Consider the following 21,257-nt stretch of genomic DNA (forward strand, 5'->3'; position numbering starts at 1 on the left):
ATATATATGTGTATATATATATATATATATATATGTGTATCTATATACGTGTATATATACATATATACATAATGTAGCCTTTACAGCGCACACATAAAGACGCAAAAATAAATTGAGGCTCACGCCTTGGCAGGAACGTATTCCAGCAGCTGCTGCGTTATAGAAGCAACACAAATGTGGTGAAAATGAGCATTTGATGATGCCAATGATCAGATCAAGGCAATAGCAATTAATACTGACAACCATATTAGTCCTGTTAGCTGGGTGCAGCTTTGTAAGTGACGGCTGGAAAGAAAGAAATCTGATCTGTGATAAATGCAGTTATCACGTTATGTAACAGCCCAGATGATGATGACTTAATGAAATCACTGTAACATGTGACAGATTCGTTACAGATCATTTTTAAGAAGAGTTTTTGGGTTGTCATTTTTGTTTTTCATGTAAATATAATATCATAAGCATATGCGGGGTTTTTAAGCTATAAATAAGTTAATATGAGTTAATAAGTTAATAAGATCCTCTGTAGGTTGTTGTACACGGTTCAAGTGGCAATTTCTATGGGAGGAAATGCACTTGACATTTTTGTTGGGCTGCCTAAAGTTTTAGGTGAGGAAACAAACAGCTGTTTAAACAAATTTATGGTATCAAAAGGGACCATTTTGTAGAAAACCTCTGACAGAATGAGCAAAAACTGAGCGAACTGTCTTACTACAGAGCTCTGTGCCTCTGTGAGCATTTATGTATATATGAATAAATTTGAATATGATTAAAGTAAATTTTTTTGTTTTTTTGTTTACCTGTTGTTGTTTCTGAGTTTGATGTGCCCCCCGGGCTCCAGAATCTGCCCGTTCTTCAGCCAGGTGAGCTGCGGCTCAGGCTCACCCCGCGCTTGACAGGTGAAGATAGCGGTGGTGCCGACGGGGCGGGCGATGGACTGTGGAGGCTGAACGAATTCTGCTGGAGCTGTAAGAGAAGGCAGACTGAGAATCAGATCGAGTAACCTCAATCCGTCAAGCAAAAGATGTTGCTGGATAGATCGGTGCCAAAAAAATAGAAATACAATTTTGGCAGAATTAAGAGGTGCAGAAAAAGAAAAAGCCAAAGGGTGAGAATGAGGAAGGGAAAATATGAAAGCCTAGTGTATGCATGAATGGTATAAATACTGCTGTAGAGATAGGGTCAGTTGGCAGGATTATGATAGACACCAGATCAATGCAGATGCAGGAAAAGGGGGAAGCAGGAAAGCGAGATAAAGCCATAAGACTTGTGCAACCAGAGCAATACTTGGGAGTAATTTGCCTTAAAACAGCAGTTCAGTTTTTATCATATCTGCTCTCATCACTTGATTCAGGCTTCCAGCCATTATTCATTATTCAAAATGGCAGGTGCTCTATTTTAATTTAAAGAGTAATTAAAATTATACCTGCTGGATTATAATTTTCTACGTTGGTGCTTTTGAATTATCTCCTCTGTGCTTATAATTGTCCCAACAGATGTAAGTGATCTGACAGCCTAATTTATTTATGACAACATTAGCCGAGAAAATTTGATGGTATTATATATACGCGGGTTTATATAATGCCTTTACTGGAGGCGTATCATGATGCCTTTAGTAAAAAATACCACACTGTTCCACCTTTTTTTCTGTCCCTGTCATTTTCTTCATCATCATCAAGAGAGGATGAGCAACCTGAGAAAACCTGAAATAGCTTGAACACAAATACCGTGAGATCAAAGTGACTGAATCATAGAGGTGACTCTTAAAGAGAAACTTTTGGACCTATAATTTGATGGGATTATAAGATTGCTTAAAAAAGTATTAAAAAAGGTAATGAGTAATGTGCAACAGATTACTGTTTATAAAAAAAGGCTGCACTTGTTTTAAATAGGTTAAGTAATTTTAGCTGGCTCTCTTAGGGACAGCACATTTATGACATATATGGAGTATTGAGGGCTACATATTAAAAGTCCAAACTAAGAGGAATGAATGAAGAAATACAGTATTGTGCAAAAGTCTTTAGTCACGTCTTAATATTTTGCTTCCAATGGAGCTAGACTTTCCTGTCTTTTTTAAAAGCGGTCATGAGCCATAGTTCCTGTAAAATGGACCTAATATGCTCATTTTTATGCATATTTTTAATTCTTGGCATCTATTAGTGTACATTTACATGATATACTTTTTTGAATAATCCTTATTTATCCTATACTGGCCCTTGATGACCCTCAGTTCACCGTGTCTTCTGTTTGACTGCCTCTAGCAAACAGAAGGTTTTAAACAGGCGCTGCGCTGGCCAGAGCTGTACGCTTGAGATAAACATATTAACCACATCCTGCTTCTACTGACATCATACAGCCAAGAGTGGGAAAAAATCCCTCGAAATAGGGTCTTACACATACGCTGGCCTTATTTGAAAGTTTGGCCATATATAACGTGGGCATCCACCACTCTATGTGCCTTTATTTGACAAAAAAATAAAAAATATATATACTAGGAACAAGTCAAACAGGTCAACTTTAAAAGATCTGTCACACTTTCGGTTGTCAAGTTGAATTCCTGTTTATTTTGTTTTCCCCGCTCTTCTGCCCTCCTTCTTGTTCCAACACTAATAAATAAAATGTTGTCTGACACTTTCTCAATGTAAGCATTTTCATTCTTCCCAGTGGAAAAGCTAAGGGGCCGTTAGGCACTTGAATGAGGGGGGCTGACAGCGTGAGATGGTCCTTTCATTCATCTCAGTCCTTCCCAGCTTCATTGTCTGTTTTGTGCACACTTGCTGTGTGCTTTGAGGGCTGACTTGAAGGTGAAGGTCAGAGGGAGCTCAGGAAGGCATTGATTTGCACCTGTAAGGGTGTGGGGTAAGACTGTGAGCACCAGCTATCCATCTTACGCTTGTTTTTCGCTTCTTTGGCCGCTACAGTTTTACTCTTTCATTCTTTGTTTCTCTCTTCTCTCTTTTTGTACCCCAAAGGAGCCAACATAAATCCAGCTTGTTTACTGTGTAAGTGCTTTTTTAAACTGTGACTGTCTTCTTAGCTTTGTGCTTATTGAAGTTCCTAATCAGTGACAGCCACTGAAGCCCTCTTATAGTAGCTTATTATCTATAGAATAATGAGAATGACTAATTAAAGCACACTATTCCATCATAACGGAGCAGTTCTAACACATGTGTTTATGTGTAGTTAATGAGGCATTTGTTGTTTCCTTAAATCAATAACAGAAACCAAAAACAGACAGCGGCACATCATGAATGTCCACATCTTTTTATCCTTAGCAGGTGAGGGGCTCGTCGCAGACTTGACAAGCAGATGAAATGAAATATTGTCTGCGATCGATGCTGCTATAGGCTGGAGCAAAGTATGGTCCGTCTGATCAATATGTGAGTGAGGCAGACACTGGATGTTTCCTGCTTGGTGGCAATTAATGCACAGGGCAGCCCACACCTGCCATATCCTTTTGGTCAAAAGCACCTGTCTCTTAACACTAACATCAAACACCTTCATGATACTGGCTCCAGCTCTGTGGAGAATAGATGAAAAGAACAACAACATTTCAATCAAAATGTTAGAAAGCACACAGAGAATGAAACTTCAAAGGACTATATTTCTTCTGCATGCTGTGGCAGAGCAACAGATTATTGACCTTTAAGTTTTTGTCTAATATTAAAGTTCCCCACATTACATAAAGTATATTTTCTTTAAAAAGACTTATAGGATGTATTAAGAGTTGATTTGTCTTGTTTTCACATAACCTGTACATACAGTAGTGTGTAATCAGCTAGTACAAATAAACTAATGACTATAACTACAGGAACACCTACACGTAAGACTGGCAAATCAAAGATATGTTATTATAGGATATTTTGAATTTGGATGTATCTTATAGTATCTAGTATATTGTATTATATATTGAGAAGAAGAAAAAGAGAGGTGCTATGGGTTTACCACTTTCACCAGATGATGGTGTTACTTCTTATTTATTGTAGAAAATCTGCATATTTATCTCCTGTGAGACTCACACAACTGTGTTATAAAACAAACAAATCTAAAATTGAATGCTAATGGCCTGTTATTAAAAAACTGATTATACATGTCATTTGAGTGAAGAAAAGGCTCGCAGATACAATACTGCAGAGGCATTGTCTCTTGTTGCAGAGCCTGTGAAGAACCGCGGAAGAATTTTAAAAAGCTGCAGACATGAAGGCGCGGCTTTTGAGCTGAGGATACCAGTGCCAAAACAAAGACACAATAAATCAATTTCTAGGCGTTTTGAAAACCAACAAACAAAGAAGAAAGAATCCGTGTTGCTGGGTTTTTTTTTTATCCTTCTAGTGTGGCATCTAAAATCTGCAAATCATATCTCCATATGTCATTCTCTAATTTAAATTTGATGGTTATATTTATAGAATTTCCCAGAAGTGCCCACAGTGTGCATCTCATTTTTGTAGCTCAGACTGTAGTATAACAATTTTTATAACGTGGCTTCACTAAACCTCACCAACCTGAATCGAATAAACAGGGCAAACTCGACTGGGCAAATCAAGCCAGGTTTGCAATGTCCTTTAAAAGTGGGCAGTGCTGATGTTGATGTACATACTTTTCACAGGACTAGCAAATTATAATGGCTGTGAAGGCTGACTTGCACATCTTAGACCAACAAGTACAAGCACTTTGTAGTCTAAGGTGCTTTCAGTGGTCAGCAAGACGAGAGAAGTACTATATAAATGCAAGTCCATTACATTACAAGACAATGAAATTGCTCTGAAACTGCTTGCAGCAAAGCAAGCAGAAAGGCTGTGAATCTGTATCTCTTAACGATGCTTGTCAGGAAAAATGAAAAGGGGTTTAAAGAGTTTCTAAAAAAAAAAAAAACTAGAGCTCCTCTGAAAATATGCACGCATGGTCTATAGGATCTTCTAGGAATGGTGTCACAGAACTGATTAGTTAGTAGGCTATGCTTTGATACAACTTGATCTGTAATCTCCAACATAGCCTCTTAACCTCGCTAAACCCCAAATCCTGCTTCACGGTACACGTCCCCTGACTCTCCAGAGTCCCATCTCTAATCATCAAGTATCTCTGTGCTCAGTGCCTCCAAATACAAAACAATCTTTGTTCATTCTATCTAAAAAAAACCCTATTTGCCATAAAAGATTTAATCACATGTGCCTCCACAAATGCAATATACTGTACATGATAACTTCCCAGGGTTGGTAAAAACTGCGCCTGGTCCCTAAAGTGTATTTCAGAGACCACAAAAGCCGATGTTGCAGGACTGTCTGCTTCTCGGTGTGATGCTGCAAATCTATTTTGCTCTGTGTTTTTGTTCTCCAATATTAAAGAAATGATGATTCAAATAAACCTCTGCAGTTATTTATTTTTTTTATCTCTTCCTAACAGAGTGTTGAGGATTTGAAACCTGAAACTATTACTGAAATTGCAAAAGCTGAGAGTCGGAACTCTTTGTGAAATGTTTGTAATGCCTACCATACAGACTCTAGCTCTGAGCAACAAGCAGAGACATTTTAGTGGTCTTGTATCTTGCTGGTGGCACAAAAAGGTGTAAAAGTATGCTTGGTATACCAGAAATAGCTGATAATTACTGCTTGGAAGGTAGCAAAATAAAAATCAGCCTGAAATGTTTTGGTATGCTTTGCTTTGCTTTGCTTTGGGGGAAAATCATTCAAAACCGTCTCCCTGAAAAATCTGCACCAACCACTAGATCAGAATGAGGGTTTTAAACTAAAGACCACCTACATAAAACACGCTGGTGGCACAGGAGCAAAGCACTTGTTTATCAATGCAGCAAAACTGAGGTTTCAGTCATGGTACATGGTATCATGTTGCCTGATCCACCCACATAGTGCTGAGCTGTACCTCGTCACGTTCCCCAGGATGTTTCGCAGGTGCTTTTAGTTTCACCCAACTGAAAAGAAAATGTCATTGCTTTTATCCAGAGCTCACCTTGGACCACCAGACGTCCTTGAGCAGTCCTGCGCACACGGGTCCCTGGTTTGTTAGCGGCACATACGTAGACCCCGGAGTGCTCCACACCAACATCTGAGATCATCAGGTTTCCTGTGCCGAGCACCTGGATTCCCTCCACCCCGATGGGACGGCCATCTAATCAGGGAGAGAGAAAAAGAAAACAGTTGAGAAGGATGAGTAAGAATCTATGGAGGTCAGCATAAAAAGAACCAGGTATATGGGCACAGTGGGTGTTTATGTTAGATGGGGGTCAACTGAACTATAGTAAAGATCAGAGTGGGTGTAAATCACTAGCAAGACATCTAATTAACATCATGCAAGTTTACGGCCACGAGCTGACAGAAGCAGCGCTATTTCTGTCCCCCCAAGGATGCAGCGCTCACAGCGTGTGTTCCTCAGGACTATAATGTGATAAAGCTGCCAGCACACCATACACCAAGAAAGGTCAGCGAGTTTGTGTTTGAGTCATGTACACGCTGCAATTTTTTAAAACTTAATTGGGACTTTGTGATAGCTTCCAGTGAGAATCATCTGGCTTTTGGGTGCTTTACAGTAAATCAATGCTGCTTTTCTGCTTCTCCCTAACGGATGTTCAGCTAATTAAAACTTTTATGCTCCAGTTGAGACATTCACCTTTTTCAGGAATTTGTCTGAAAAATCCTCAGAGTACATTTTCTTTTAAGCTGGTTTGCTTCTTGGCCCTGGAAATGTTTCAGCTGCCAGTCTGGGACCAGAAATTCTAACTGTAACTTCTAATCTTATATCTACACAATCCATAGCAGCCTCCTCTCTGCTTTTGCTGTAATTACATGATAAGCTCACACACTTTCCTGTGCTCCCTTATCTGCAGTGTCAACTCCAACAATGGCTTCAGTCTGCCTATGATGTTAGCTATGGGGCCAAAGGGGCATTTTAATCCCATCTGTGAGTTCCATCTGCAGCCTGTAAGCCTGTACGTTCCAGATATGATACACTGAAAGGCCAGGAATGGAGGGAAGGGAGACAGGTACCACAGCGGACAAAGGAGCTCCAGTCAGAAATGCTAACTATGTGGTCAATAGTCAGTGAATACTTTTGGGTTCGTCCCTTATCTTCAAACTTAAAGCAAGTCACTTTTCAACAGAAAGGTTACTTTGGATAATGAGTTTGACTGAAATTCACTTGCACATTAGCAAGTGAATTTCAAAATAATGCCACTAAGCCTAAAAATGAATTTGCTAATCAGGATTATCAACAAATTATTTTTTTAAGGTTTTATTAGCAAAAGACTGTGAAAACATATTGTTAGTTTCATTTTTAAGGACTAAGATATATGATGTTGAATGCCCATCACAAACGTTTAAGTTTACTGTCGTGACCCACATGACCAAGAGTTTTGTGGAATACTGAAACTGCCATCAGAACAGCCTTCTATCACATACTGCTGGTTGCAAGACAAATGAGAGATGATGGTCTATGGGACTACAGATCTCAGAGTCCTCTGTGGTGGTAAAACTGTTGCTGACGATAACAGTATGATCACCACTTATCTAAGTGAAAAAAAAGACTAAAAAACTGTAAAAGCGTACTTTGAAAACATAATGGCATACTCCAAACCAATACACTGTGGCATATGTTGGCCTAATCAAATTATATGATGACAAAAATGATTACCAGACTCGTGATTTTGTGTGTATATTGTGCATGATAATATATCCCATTACTGCACATACAAATGTGCTTGTATCAAAGATACTTAGATTATATAATGGTGTGTATTTTACATTACAGCCATATGTGACATGAATATCTCACTAGTGTGTCTACACAACGAGTTGATGAATGTCTTAATTCATCAAGAGTACATGAAATCTTCTAATATTTTAAATTTTATATACACTGCCTTATCAATGTGGCAAAAACATGTTATTACTGTGTAGCTAGTGCAAGTGTGTAGCATTATGAGCACCTTTGTCTTGCAACTGTTATTTTGGTTTCTTCAGCCAAACTGTAGTGATGACACATAGTGTCATGAAATGTAAAACAATGAAATCAAAGCAAGCCTTTATTCTGGGTGATACAACAGGTCCAAAACCTAAAACTCCAAAGAAGTGCAGGTAAAACAGAAAGCAAAACATACATAGAGCCAAGGAAGAAGGCTGCACAAACAGATAATTGCTACAAAAGGGTGACAAGATGAAATTAATAAATGCAGGTGAATACAACAAACAGAAAGTGACCCAGATCATGACGCAGGAGACACCCAGCTACTGGAGTACAACAGGAAACGCCCAAAAGACAACTACACTGACACCAAACATGATGACAGAGAGAAAAGGAACCCAGGAGGAGAAAGGGACAAGCCCTGTAACAACACAGAGATTTTGCACACCAGGTTTTGCTTTTAAATGAGATATGATCACCAGCCCTAAACTGCAAAAGGAAATCATCACAGCAAACACACAGACCAAACCTCATCACATCTCAAGCTCACCATTCAATTCATCAGAAGTGATGAAAAAAATCCTTTGAGTTCGCTTGAATCTTCAAACCAGCCAACACACACACGGCTCGTGTGATAAATGCCGCAGCTTCAATTAGTAAATGTGCAATTATGTGGCGATGCCTAATGAAGACAATACATGTAATTAATGCAATTAATCACGACAAGTCATTGAGATCTAATAAATGTCTCCAACTTGTGTGACACGTGTTCGTCTTCTTCTTCTTCCACATTTTTTTCATTATCGCACTGGGACGTTGTCCTAACAGAAGCAGTCTTGTTCTTTTCTTGCATTTTCCTGTTATATTCCTCTCTCTCTCTGGCTTTGCCATCACTTTCTCCCTGTCAGAGACTAATTAACTTAGTGTCAGAAAAAAAAAGAGCACAAGCTAGGAGGCCGTGGTGCCGCTGTTCAATGAATAGCAGCAAACCAACTCTGGCATTAAGGAGTGACTGATGTGAAACTATAAGATTCATTATGCGGCTTATCCTAGCCTCCCTGCTGTAATCTAATACATACAAATCCCATCGTGTTAGCATTTCATTCTGGTAACACTGTGTAAGGCAATACTGGCAATCTGATTACACCCAGATGCTGGGGAGGGGCTGTGATTTACATTTGGAACAGAAAATCAGATTGAATGAGAAGTAAAGTAAACAGATAGGAGATTGAAAAATTGTTCACGACAGAATCTGAGTGGTAGTCAAGAAAAGGAAAAATCCGCATGAAGAGAGCTGTCTGTGCAGCAATTACTCAGAGGCTCTCCGCTGCTTCCAAGGAGGTTTTAGCATCGTGAGGACACGAAGCAACAGAGTCGAACATCATGTTTAGCCCTAAGACTTAACCTTCAATCCCACTGCCTCATGTGTACACAATAGATCTGTGCTGTAACAAATATATTCTAGTAGAGTATGACCAATATAGGAATTTTACTGACCGATACTGATACCGATATTTGGTGATTTAAAAATCTGACATGAATATCTGATATAGTATGAAAAACTATGCAAGCATCAGCTTGTTTGCACATGCTGTTAAACTTTTTAAGTTTCGATTTATCAGCTGCCATAAATGCTGATGCCAGTGAATTCCATATCGATATCAGTGAATAACCAGTATCGACTGATATATCAGTCTGGCTCTGTATACTTCACAGTGGAAGACAGAACACACAAATGCCACCTAATCTCTCAAACACACAAACAAGAACACCAGGTCTGATCTGATCAGGACTTTTTTCTCACCTAGTCTGCTCCATGACACAATGGGCCGAGGGTATCCAGTGGCAACACACTCCAAGATAGCCGTTTGGTGAACAGTGAGGGTTAGGTTTTCTGGACCGACCACGATGACAGGTTCTTTGTAAACAGATGACTGAGAGCCTGAAGGGAAAAGGGAGACGAGAATTCAAGATTGGAATGAGCATGATGGATAGCTTCTTTTAATTGGATTTCTCCAAGTGCATTAGCTCAATATGCTGTATCTCTTAGATCTGGCAGCAGGACAATAGGTTTGGAAAAGTCTAGGAAATGTGCTATACAGATAAGCAGAGGCGTATTAAGTGACTGTATTTGATCAGTGATACAGAAAACTAAAGATCCGAATAAAGAAAGCTCATTTAAACCAAAGTCAATTTACAGTGAGGATATGTAGGCTTTCCTCAAATGACAAACAAAAAACCAGAGGTTTACTCAGATGCGTGCTCAACTATAGATACCAACCGGAAACTGTTAGGAGTGCCTCAGCACTGTGTTTCACTCCTGCACTGTTATGAGCCACACAGCAGAACCTTCCACTGTCCTCCTCACGCACTCCTGTGATCTGGAGAACGCCTGTGGGCAGGAGAGTGTACCTAAAAGACAGAAAAAAATCACGAGACTTGGCACCTTTAACCAAAGTGCTGCAGTTTCTTAAAACAAGAAGCCCAAGTGGTATTTTGATCTAACCTCTCATTACTGGTGTCCACTGGACGGCTGTCTTTTTCCCAGCTGATGACCGGCTCTGGCAGGCCGTGAATCTGGCACTGGAATCTGGCCACGCCGGACTCCTCAGCGTGCACCGACTCGGGTTGGACGTGGAAATCTGCCATGGCTGTGAGATAGAAAGAGGAGCAGTTGAAATATTAGGTCATAGCTTCACAAAACAGCTACAGAGCAATAAGCTCAGTTGCTTACAGAAAAAATAAGCAGCGCTGCAACAGATGGCGTGGCCCCCACAGATCCCAACATCAGAGAACCAATCTTGGACTACATAAAGAGACAGAATATCTACCAAAGGAGTGCTGCAACATGCTTGGAGCAACTGGCACATTTTCTGCAAGGGAAATTTATTTTAGTATTTATATTTATTTTTAGTGTGTTGCTTTTTCACAAATAAAGAGCAAGTACTACAATTTCATGGAAAATCCACACTTCAACTGTTGACAGAGATACTTGGGTTTTTGCACAAAATGGCACTGATTCACTAAATGCACTTCATTGTTGAGAGCTTTAACCTACCTGCTAACCTTACTATTTCACATAAGCCAATTCAGAGACAAGCAGAACGTTTCTGACATCACTACAAATGTGTAAAAGGAAGCTTTTGTAAAAGAAAACAATCCTACAAATAACAACACAATGAAACACATTCAAGAAGTAAAAGCATAGCTATTTCTGTGAGAGCATGCAACCTGCTTGAGAGGATGTGATACATTTTTCTGCTGCCACTGTGCCTGTCCTTCATATGCAGCTGATGAAACATTTTATATGCAGGTAAGAAACATATGTTTCCAAAATGGATGCTAACGCAAATAAAGACAACATAGATAAGGCCAGCACCATATAGCCAAGCTAGTATCAATATCCCCACAGAGAGCCTCATTCAGCTGCAGTTCACATATCCACTCCCTGCAGAACAAAGGCGGCATCGAAGGTGGAGCCAGCAACAAACTCAATTAGAGAGAGGCCCTCTTCTTCCACAATTCTCCCACCTTCTTCAACAGAAGTGCATTTAAATGTCAACCATAATTAACTTGGAGGAAGAGGGGTTTCTCCGAAAACTGTTAGCATAACAACGGGAACAGACCCCTTATTATTTCATAAGACCCCCCCACCCACCCCCTTCCAACATGTAGCCTGCATTAAATTATTACTTGCAGGACCTTTATTTTGCAGGCAGCAATACATAATAAGCGTATTTATGCTTGGTTGCTGTCTGGTAGTTCTTTCTCTGACTTCTTGGGCTGGTGTAGCATTAACTTTGTTGTACTGAACTACGGACTGTGTGCACTTTGAATGTTGTAAAGGTTTTCCTGTTGTGCAGAACCAGAAAAGAAATATGTATAGTTTAAAATAAGCATATAGAAATGAAGAAAACAAACCTTAACCACTGATGCTGAAGGATGAGAGCACAGAGAGAGAGTGGATACTTCATTTAGAGAAGCACTACTTTATACCAGCGGCTGCAACACTGTGATTATTACATTTCAGAGCTTAATGAGAAGCGTGGCATTCTCAAACACGACTTGACCTTAGATCTTGGAATAGATGCATGGCGCTCTAATGAAAATTAAACCATGGTAATCTACTTTTCTTCCAGTAGTTCGCTCTTCATAAGCCATGACTTATGAAGCTGTAGCATATTTCTCTGAAGATACCATGTGAAATCATTTCTCTTAAGAAATGATAAGGCCTCACAAAAGCAGCGGTCCATTTTTACTGGGGTAATTCAGTTTGTTCGTCAGTCTCAAAGGGCCACACGGCCCTCACAATGCCCTACCTAATAAATGTAACATCACTCTGAAGCATACGTGGCTTTAAAGTCACCGAGAGCATCGGAAGTATTTTATCACCAAATCACCATTATGGTCCATTTCAGCTCTTTTTTTTCAATTCTTCCTTCTGACACAGTAAACTGCAAGCTTGGGAACACTTCAGTTTATAAAATGATGAAAACCCACTGTAAAGTTGTCAGAAGTTATTATTGTATATTTCAAGTTGCCCCATAGAAACACTTTTATGGGCTTGCACTTCATTTCTAGACAAAAGCAATCAACAATACGTTCTGCCCTGGCCTGCTGTCATACTGAGCCTGGGGCAGAAAGACTGGCAGAAGGCACTGAATTAAAGCCCTGAAGGTGCTGCCACTGCTGATGAAGGACGCTTAGGTGAAATGGCTAGAAATCCTTCAGAAAAACAATGTGCGGAAAACAAGAAGGTCAAGGTGACCGATATGATGCAAGACGAGCGCTGTCCTGGAATAAAGTCTCAAATTAAGATACAGGCATGCACGCACACAGCTGTGTGCACTGTCCGTGTGTACTGGGAACACTGAGGCACTTGAATGCTGCAGGACAAAGGAGGACCAGTGTCTATAGAAGTCTTTCTTGTGCATCTCTGCCAAGTAGTCAGGGTGTCTGCTGATCTGGCTGTTGTGTGTGTCCACTGACACAACCCCCTAACGGGCCCCACCCTTTGCCCTCATGCATAAAACATAGTCTCTCTAAGAGGCCCACAGTCCTCCTATTATTGAACCCTCGCAAAATCAGACACAATTTCAAAAATCACAGCGGGGTCACACCCACAAATGAATGCATGCGGCAGAGAATTTGATTAACTCTAAAGAAAAACAGCCATTTATAATCTGCACTTTAGTTGACTTTTATGGTGTATGCTGCAGAAGCAGCTCAACGTGATTTAGCAAAGCTATAGCAAACGCATACGAAGACATCCAAACACACAACCCTATCAAACCTCCTCCTTGTGCTCAAAGCACAATAAAAGCAGTAGACAACAACAATTCATTTTACTCATCCAAACACACACCTCCAACAAGACCTGTTCTGCCATTGTTTGTCTATCTCCTGCTCTGCTAAGTGTTGACAGACACTCTCACATGATTAAAGACTGTCCACTACCAGCGTGACGCCGCCGGCTTAAATGGAGCAGGTCTAATTACTGCAATAGGGGAAAGAATGGTTGGGGTGCATACTAAATGGAAATCCATACACAGGCGCACAGTGAGGAGATCACTCCTCGAACATATGTTTGACAGTTTCTCGGTGACAACCACAAAAGAATGATTGAGGGAGTAATATGACGGAAGGTCACAGAGAGGAAATGTGAAACAAGGAGCTAAGCTGTAAATCAGATCTTGTCAAAAGTGACTGGCACTGTCCTGCTGCGTGTTGCACAATTTACCATGAAGTCGCATAACAATAAATCGGAATCGGGCCGAAATTAACATGAAAATCTCTTTGAAAGGAAAAAATGTCACCCCCGCTTTCCCACAAAGACGCACAAAGGATGAAATATGAAAGCAAGTGAAAATATACCATCGCTGACTATCAGACTTGAGGGCCGATGATGATGATGCTAAATGAGAAAACCAAGTACAATGGCTTCAACGTTTCGATAGCAGATTTTTAGCTCTGTCATGTGAGCAGCTTGTATCTATCTAATGAAGAAACGTAGATTAAACGGTGATTACTGAAATGACCCTACTGGTGAAGTTTTGGCTAATAGCCCCAAGTAATGATCCATTTCTTTATCGCTCTGTGAAACACTCACACAAATACTCCACAGATAATAATTAACACCATTACTAAAAACTGCCCAAAACTGCCTTATTTTTTGGCATCTCCAACTGCAACAACTAAATCAGGCAGCCAGATGAGAAATTTTCATGATTTCCAAGCACCTGTGGTCACATGTGGGTGTTCAGTGATATGACAGCGCTAATGATGCTAGCAGAGGGGCAGATATCCTGCAGTACTGTTCAAAACAGCAGCTGTCGTGAAAAAGCTTCTCCGGTGAACCCCTATGTTGTAATGTCATTGCCCTTCCTTCCATTTGCCTGCGGCCACCCTCCTGCCCCACTCCACATTTTAACCGTTCCCAGCTCTTCATCGCACCTCTCTCCCCACCCCCTCGGGTCCTCTCAAGTCTGTGACATCATTAAGCACATGTTGTTCGAAGCGGCAGTGATGACTGCAGTGCCCACCCCACCCCCAACTCAGTAAACCAGAGATGAGACCCATAAATAATGGAGATGGTGTACATGTACGCCGCTATAACGGCGTGCAGAGTCCGTGCTTCCACGGCCTTTAAATAGGTATCCCTGAAAAAGCAGGCCGTGTGCTGGGACCCTGGACTTGGCATTTTAATGCAGATGTGATATTTTATTAGCTCCCTGCCCCACTAGCCCCCCCACCTCTTTCTCACCAGTCCCGCTATCAGGCTTTGGTTTGTGGTGTGTGATGCTTATCACCTACGATACGTAGGGCTACACCTGGTCTTGTCTATCTGCCTCTGACACACACACACACACACACACACACACACACACACACACACACACACACACACACACACTTATTTCCCTCCATTAATGCTTCAAGCCGACACATGAACATCAGAACCTGCAGGAGCAAAAGCATGAGCTGAGGTGCAACACCTGCCACCTGAGCCCAGAAGTACCAGATGTTCACATGAATGTGAAGCTGAGAATCCAAACTGATTGATCATTTATATGACAAGTACTCCAACTAATATACTATATGGGTAATAAGATTTATAAGGCAATTTGCATGTGTACGATCCTCTTATTTTTTTTCTGTCAGCTTCACTCTCCATTTTGAGAAGAAAAAGGCCCTGTTTACCTTTTTAATTTTTTTGTGATATCACCTACAAATCGGATTTTTATGGTTAATAAATATCAGCGGACGACTAAAATGAAAACAAAATTAAATCCCTTCAAATCTCAGCTTGAAACACAGCAGTTGGTAAACCACTCAACAGACTGACACTACATTTCCAGGACCACACCGCTAACACAGTGCGCAGTGTGACTCTGCTCCATATAGACGGAGAATGAGTCATAGTCTTGTAATTGAATCAAACACCAAGGTATGAGGCCTTTGTGCACAGATGGCATTGAAAAAACACAGAGATTAGCTAAAATTTATACAAACTAAGCATTGTGTCCACTTCAATTTTGAGTGTAATTTTTCTTAGAGGGAATTACCAACCTTTTCTTTGCTTTTCTAACAGCTAAACATGTGAACTCTGCCCCTCTCACATTACACAACAGTTTTAATAAGATTAAAATGGTCTTCTCTGATTGTGTTGCAGGCTTGTTTGGCTTTCCGGTGGTGTGATTGTGTGCAGTTTGTTGTGCTGATCAATAGTGTTAAACATATTAAGATTGATGGCTGCTATTAGGGGTCCCTGTCGGAGGTAGAGAGAGCAGCAGTCCTACAAGAGTTATCCCTCAGGAGAATGAGACAATATAAATCATGACAAGAACGATGACAAAATATGATGACCAGAAAAAGTGATGAATAAAATCATTTTCACAGTTAGACAGCTAAAGTTTGAGGGAATTAAAGCCAGTCTGGTGACAATGAATTGAAAGATACAGTAATTTCTCACAGCACTGTACTGTATTACCTGGAGATGAAGACCTTAAAAAAATTAGTCAATTAATGAATTACAGTACAATGCAAAATATTGCTTCCAAGAAGTCAGACTTTCTTGTCTTTTTTTTTTTCAAGTCAACTCATGTAACAGTTCCTTGACACTGGCTGCTTTTTCAGAAGCACCAAATGTAACAAAGTAACAAAACCTTTCAGAAGAATGTTTTGTTACTTTGTTAAGCCACTTACTAGTGACCTATGAATCCTTCAGGTATAAACAAGGGAACTAACTGAAAGGATGAACCCATCTTTGTCTACACGTGACCGAAAACTTAGCGAAGAACTAATTTTAAATTAAATCTTTTGTCACTTTGTTACAATTAGCCTGGGACAAAAATTTCAATTAGTCCCGAGTCTGTAAAAAATGCCAGTTAGTATTTTTGTATCAAAAAAGGTGTTTCCCAAAACTAAATACTGTCCATTTTTTTCCACGTTTCGTCCACATTTCTCCTGCCTCTGCTCCACCCACAACACCCCCCTTGCACTCCCACTCTAGACCTTAGCCCCAAATCTCCATGCTCACTACTGCAAGTAGACCCTAATTAAAGAGAGCCCTATTAAAGCACAGCAGATGCTGTAAATTAGGGGATTATTCAAATAATTCCCAGGCACAGCTTGGGTAAGATTAGAGACAAGCAGGAGAGACAAGAGGAGAGTGAGAGGGCTGAGTGAGGACAACAGAGAAAGGAGGCTAAAATAACAGACAAGCCCATAACAAGAAAAGTAGAACTGATTTGAAATTAACTGCAACTCCTTCTCCCTGTAGCTGTCAACCTTGTTGATACCGTTTCCTTTTTACTGATTGAGGAAAATAACAACTGCCAAATAAGAATTTTGTGTATTCAGAGACTCGCGAGCAATTAAGAAGGGATTTGATGCAAGAGAACAAAAAAAAGTGGGCCTTTTGTAACATTTAAGGCCAAACTAAGCGTAAAACTCCACACTCATTAAAAAAACTTCAAACATCTTCTCATGACCATCGCAGCCGGCTTTCCAAAGACTTACGTTGTTTATTCTAGAAAACAGCTGTCTCTCTTTAACATGCAGGTGCATGGGCCTAAGCTTGTTCTTTTATCGCATGAGCACATGTCCAGGCTCAGTGTCGCCCAATGCCTGGATTATACTCTGTTGGACATGCACGTGGGCAGCTGTGGATAGCGTGGACGTTTTGTTGTTTGTACTCTAATAATTATAATTCCACTTGAAGGATGCGTGCGCAGTTGGTGCCTTTGCAGCTTATTTTTAGGGCAAACACCCCCCCACCCCCGGTGATAAAATTTGCATCATCCGGACACTAGAGGACCCTCGCACACTCGCAGGAGAGGAAAGTATATCAATAACAGTGACGCAGGGTCTCGCGGGGGTTCATCCAGTGTGCACTGTTTATCGTCTCAGACACAGAGCCCAAGGGCCTGGATGAATAAATGATGAGTATGCACAAAAACCATGCGTATGCTTTTTCCCACACGTGAAATGGCATTCATAAAGAAAGAATGTGTAATTAGATTGTGTGCATTTAATGCATGATTCACACCATCTAAACCTTTTTAGAGATTAAGCCTGACGTGGTGAATTAGACAAAGAATGAAGTAAAAACAGAAACAAAGTGGCCAATTTCTTTATTGGTTATAATGTTATTAGTAATACATTTTTAATGCTAATTGTTAGGGGTGTAAATAGCTGCAGCTGTGCATACTAATCATTCACTGGTCTGATGACCTTGCTTGCCTCTCTTCCTACTGTGACCATTTCTTTTGTACATCTGCCAGAGTCCTTTGCTCTGAGCTTACACAGTTAATAACCTCAGTCCCTTTTTTTAGTCTTTGGTGGTTTTTGTTCAATGTTTTTTTTATCATCCCGGAAAACCACCTTTCTTTTTCTCCAATTTTCCAATGATCATTTAAAAAATCACATTCCATGAAATTGTGTTTCTTCTTTGCTGCTGTTTTCATGGGCGAGTCTAATAACTTGTGGGACAAACAACATGTTTGTATGCAAATGATTAATTAAGGGACTGTCTACATCCATTCGTGACTACAGATTGGGATGGAAATCAGTCTTGTGCACATGCATGCAGCTTCACAGTGATTGAGATTTATCAAAGAGGACCACAGATACACACGGCTTTACAAAGCTGCCAAAAAGAATGCAAACGCACATTTCTGCCTGTCGTGTGACTAAAACGCAGTTTTAGCCGTTAGCCAAAGCATTAATAAGGTTTGGCCCTGCTGGCCGTCTTTATTTGCGTGCTTACATTTTGTGCACTTTTGTATTCTGTCCTCCTGCTGAGTATAGAAGAGGAGAACTGAGTTATAGGATTAAAGCATGGCACCAAGCCACCCTGTCTTGCTTTAAGTAGGAATGAACACAGCAGTGATGCCACTAGAGTACATGGTGAAGGAGAGCTCCACTTCACACATCACACATGAAGAGAAACATTATCTGTGCTCGCTTTCCAGGTCTTCAAAGTGTAGAGGAGGTGCTGTGACTCAAGTCATGTTTGCATAATTGTTCAGTTTGGAAGCAGCTTGGCGTCCTCCTTGATATGCTGCTCATATTTTCCACTATATTGCCACCGTCTGTTGCTCTTTCTGAGTTTTGTTTTTATCAGTCTTTCCCTGTTAAATGTTATTTTTTTGCATATCTGAATCAAGAATCCAAGGATGGGGACCCCCCCAGGGTATTTTTGTGTAATGTTCATTTAACCAGGAAATGAAACTCTTCATATTTAGAATCTCATTCGCGAACGTTTCTGGGGCCATAAATAGGCGAGAATGCTTTTTGTGGTCGTGCGTGAAAACAAATGCTCAGAGAAAATGTGAAAACATCAGACATCACATAAATACCATACAGAAAGGACCAGAAACCTGAACACAGGGAACCAAAATCACTAACCAGTGAGCCCCTGTGCTGTCTCTGATATGAATAACATTCGTCTTGACTTGAGTTTGTGCCTCTTGTCCACAATCTAAATTTAGATTAAGAAAAAGATCAAATAAATGAATAGTTAAAGAGGACATGAGGACACAAACGGGTCAGTGAATGAACATTTCTCCCATTAGTAGAGCCTCTCTTAAAGAATGTGATCTCTTCTTGCTTAACTTGACCCACTTCTTTGTTTATCCCTTGGACACATTACCATGTTATTATGTGTGATGGCCTCAAACACATTAATTCATATGGCTCAAAAAAAAACTAAATAAAAGTACCAGCAGTCTGGTCCAAGGTAAAATCATTATTCAGCTTACTTATGTTGATACAGGATGCATGGGAGGAAACTAGATGTTTTGTACCTTTACAGTACAGTCCTATAGATAATTCGCAGAAAAGCATATTCAGTTTTTCGGAGAAGATAATAAAAGAAAAATGAGCAGACAGTTGAAAGCGGGTCAGGTTTTGGGCTGTTAATGTCTGACTTTTTCCTTAACTTGCGAGGCAGCTGAAAGTAAATCCTTAAACATAATGAAATTCCTTTCTCTGGAGCGTTTCAGGGAACAATGGGCGCTTTTTCGTAAGCGTCCTCAAATTCATTTAGTCGTAGAGGAATACATTTCACTCGCAGTTCCACTCATGCCGTAAGCATCGTGATGATTTTCATGTTTTCCAGTTGATTTTTTCTTTTTTTTGTTAAACCTCCTACTCGCCGCACATTTATTGCTGACAGTAAAAAAGACAAAAGAGTCTACAATCTTTTTCACACCTGATTATTGCTGGGAAGCACCATATGTCTTCTCCATGCAATTGTCTTCTTCCCCAGAAGTCACATATCTAATTATCACCAATACTTGTGCTTCAGAATTCAAATGAGTCGCCTCTCCTATCAGCCACATAGCTGCATGAATTATGTGCTGTCCTCCATTCAGCTCATTCGCCGTATGCTCTCTGCACAAAAGTAAAACCCTACAATTCTTAATCCTTGACTTGCCGTTTGTTGAAATATTTTCCAACGTTTAGAGTTATCTGGGGTTAAATGAGATTTATATTCAAATGGAAATGCCACTAAATTCCTCTTTGGATGGTCTACGCCTCTTGTTTTGTGAAGCCAGAAATGAGCGAGGACCTTGGACAGCAGAGGCTCTGAATAACAACCTGGGTGAACATTTGGCATCACAATTCTCCTCAGTCTAACACTCATTACTTCCCCCTCATTAGAGGACAACTGTTGGGTTGGTAAGCCATGCTGAAGAGGCCACGATGAATCTCCCACGAAAAGGTTTTTTTTAAATTTGTGCTGCTGTGTCTTGATAACAGAATGCTGATGAAAAGAACACAAATGTAAAATTAGAATTTTTTTAGATACATATGAACGTGTGTGTATGTGCTGCTTTCTGAGAGTGCAGCACGCAGCATTAACTACACATCTGAAAATGACTTTGAAGGGAGGCGCTTGGTCTGAACCCTGAGTAGATGGATGACCCCACATCTGGCACTCCCATGGGAAATCTGAAAGACGCAGGGCGGGACCGGTCCGTGCGCTCCACTGCATCTCATAGCACCCTTAAATGCTTGCTCCCCAAATGGCTAAAACGGCTGTGTAAATCTCACCTCTGCATCACTCCATCCCTTACAACACAACAGAAGTCCCAAAAGGGAGGTCCAGTTGGCCTGGGCCCCCAGTTGTGCAGTTACCACTGGGAATTTATCACATCACAGCTTCCAAACATGCAAACCCGCGAAAAGTTACCCGAAACAAATCAGTCACTGTGACAGATTTAGAGTTTTAATCCTGCTTGCGGGGTTTCCAATACATCCACTTTTTGTTTCCCCCAACATTGTGGATCAGAAAAAACCTTAAAGGATTTTTCTTTGCACAAGCTAAAGCTAAATCAGCAAAATATGGATTCTTGTTAGGATCGATCGCTTCTTGAAGCTATACAAAACAATAACGGCGTCAACAGCAAATATAAGCACTAATGCTTTTCTAGATTCAGCATTAAGACCCATAAATTTCCCAAGACTGAATTATAATTTACTATAAAGAAGATTTATGTGGCTGCTTTCCATTCAGTGTATGAGCGGGCTTTGCCTGAAAGCAGGTAAACAGCCACTGTAGACAGCAAAAAAAAAAGATACATCTACTGAAATAATTCATCTTTTATTGGCTTTTTTTTTCTTACTCTATCTGCATTCATAAATAATGGCTGACTCACAGAACTGTAACTCTTTGCCCTGATATCGACTGGTTACACGAGAAGCGGTGCCCAGAGACGATAATGGATGGGTTTCCAGGATTTCAATGTAACTTCTCAAAAATACAAAATTTTAATTGTTAAACAGATCTGTGAACAAGGTCTCTCGTGACTGTCTGCATTAATGGAGAATTTAGATAACAT

General features: G+C 40.3%; 1 protein-coding gene across 1 annotated transcript in view; it reads right to left on the reverse strand.

Moving 5' to 3' along the window:
- Positions 1–21,257, reverse strand: part of igdcc3 (immunoglobulin superfamily, DCC subclass, member 3) — a 68,670-nt gene that overhangs the window by 26,333 nt on the left and 21,080 nt on the right. The window contains exons 3-7 of the mRNA XM_085455307.1: positions 10,415–10,559; positions 10,190–10,320; positions 9,713–9,850; positions 5,962–6,120; positions 798–963 (exon numbers count right to left, since the gene is read on the reverse strand). Of these exons, the coding sequence (XP_085311433.1) occupies positions 798–963; positions 5,962–6,120; positions 9,713–9,850; positions 10,190–10,320; positions 10,415–10,559 (739 nt within the window). The remainder of the gene's footprint in view (positions 1–797; positions 964–5,961; positions 6,121–9,712; positions 9,851–10,189; positions 10,321–10,414; positions 10,560–21,257) is intronic.

This window comes from Copadichromis virginalis, linkage group LG1 (genome assembly GCF_057382275.1).
Source record: "Copadichromis virginalis isolate Kocher_CV1m ecotype Utaka linkage group LG1, C_Virginalis_male_GT1.1, whole genome shotgun sequence".
In the NCBI taxonomy this organism is placed as follows: domain Eukaryota; kingdom Metazoa; phylum Chordata; class Actinopteri; order Cichliformes; family Cichlidae; genus Copadichromis; species Copadichromis virginalis.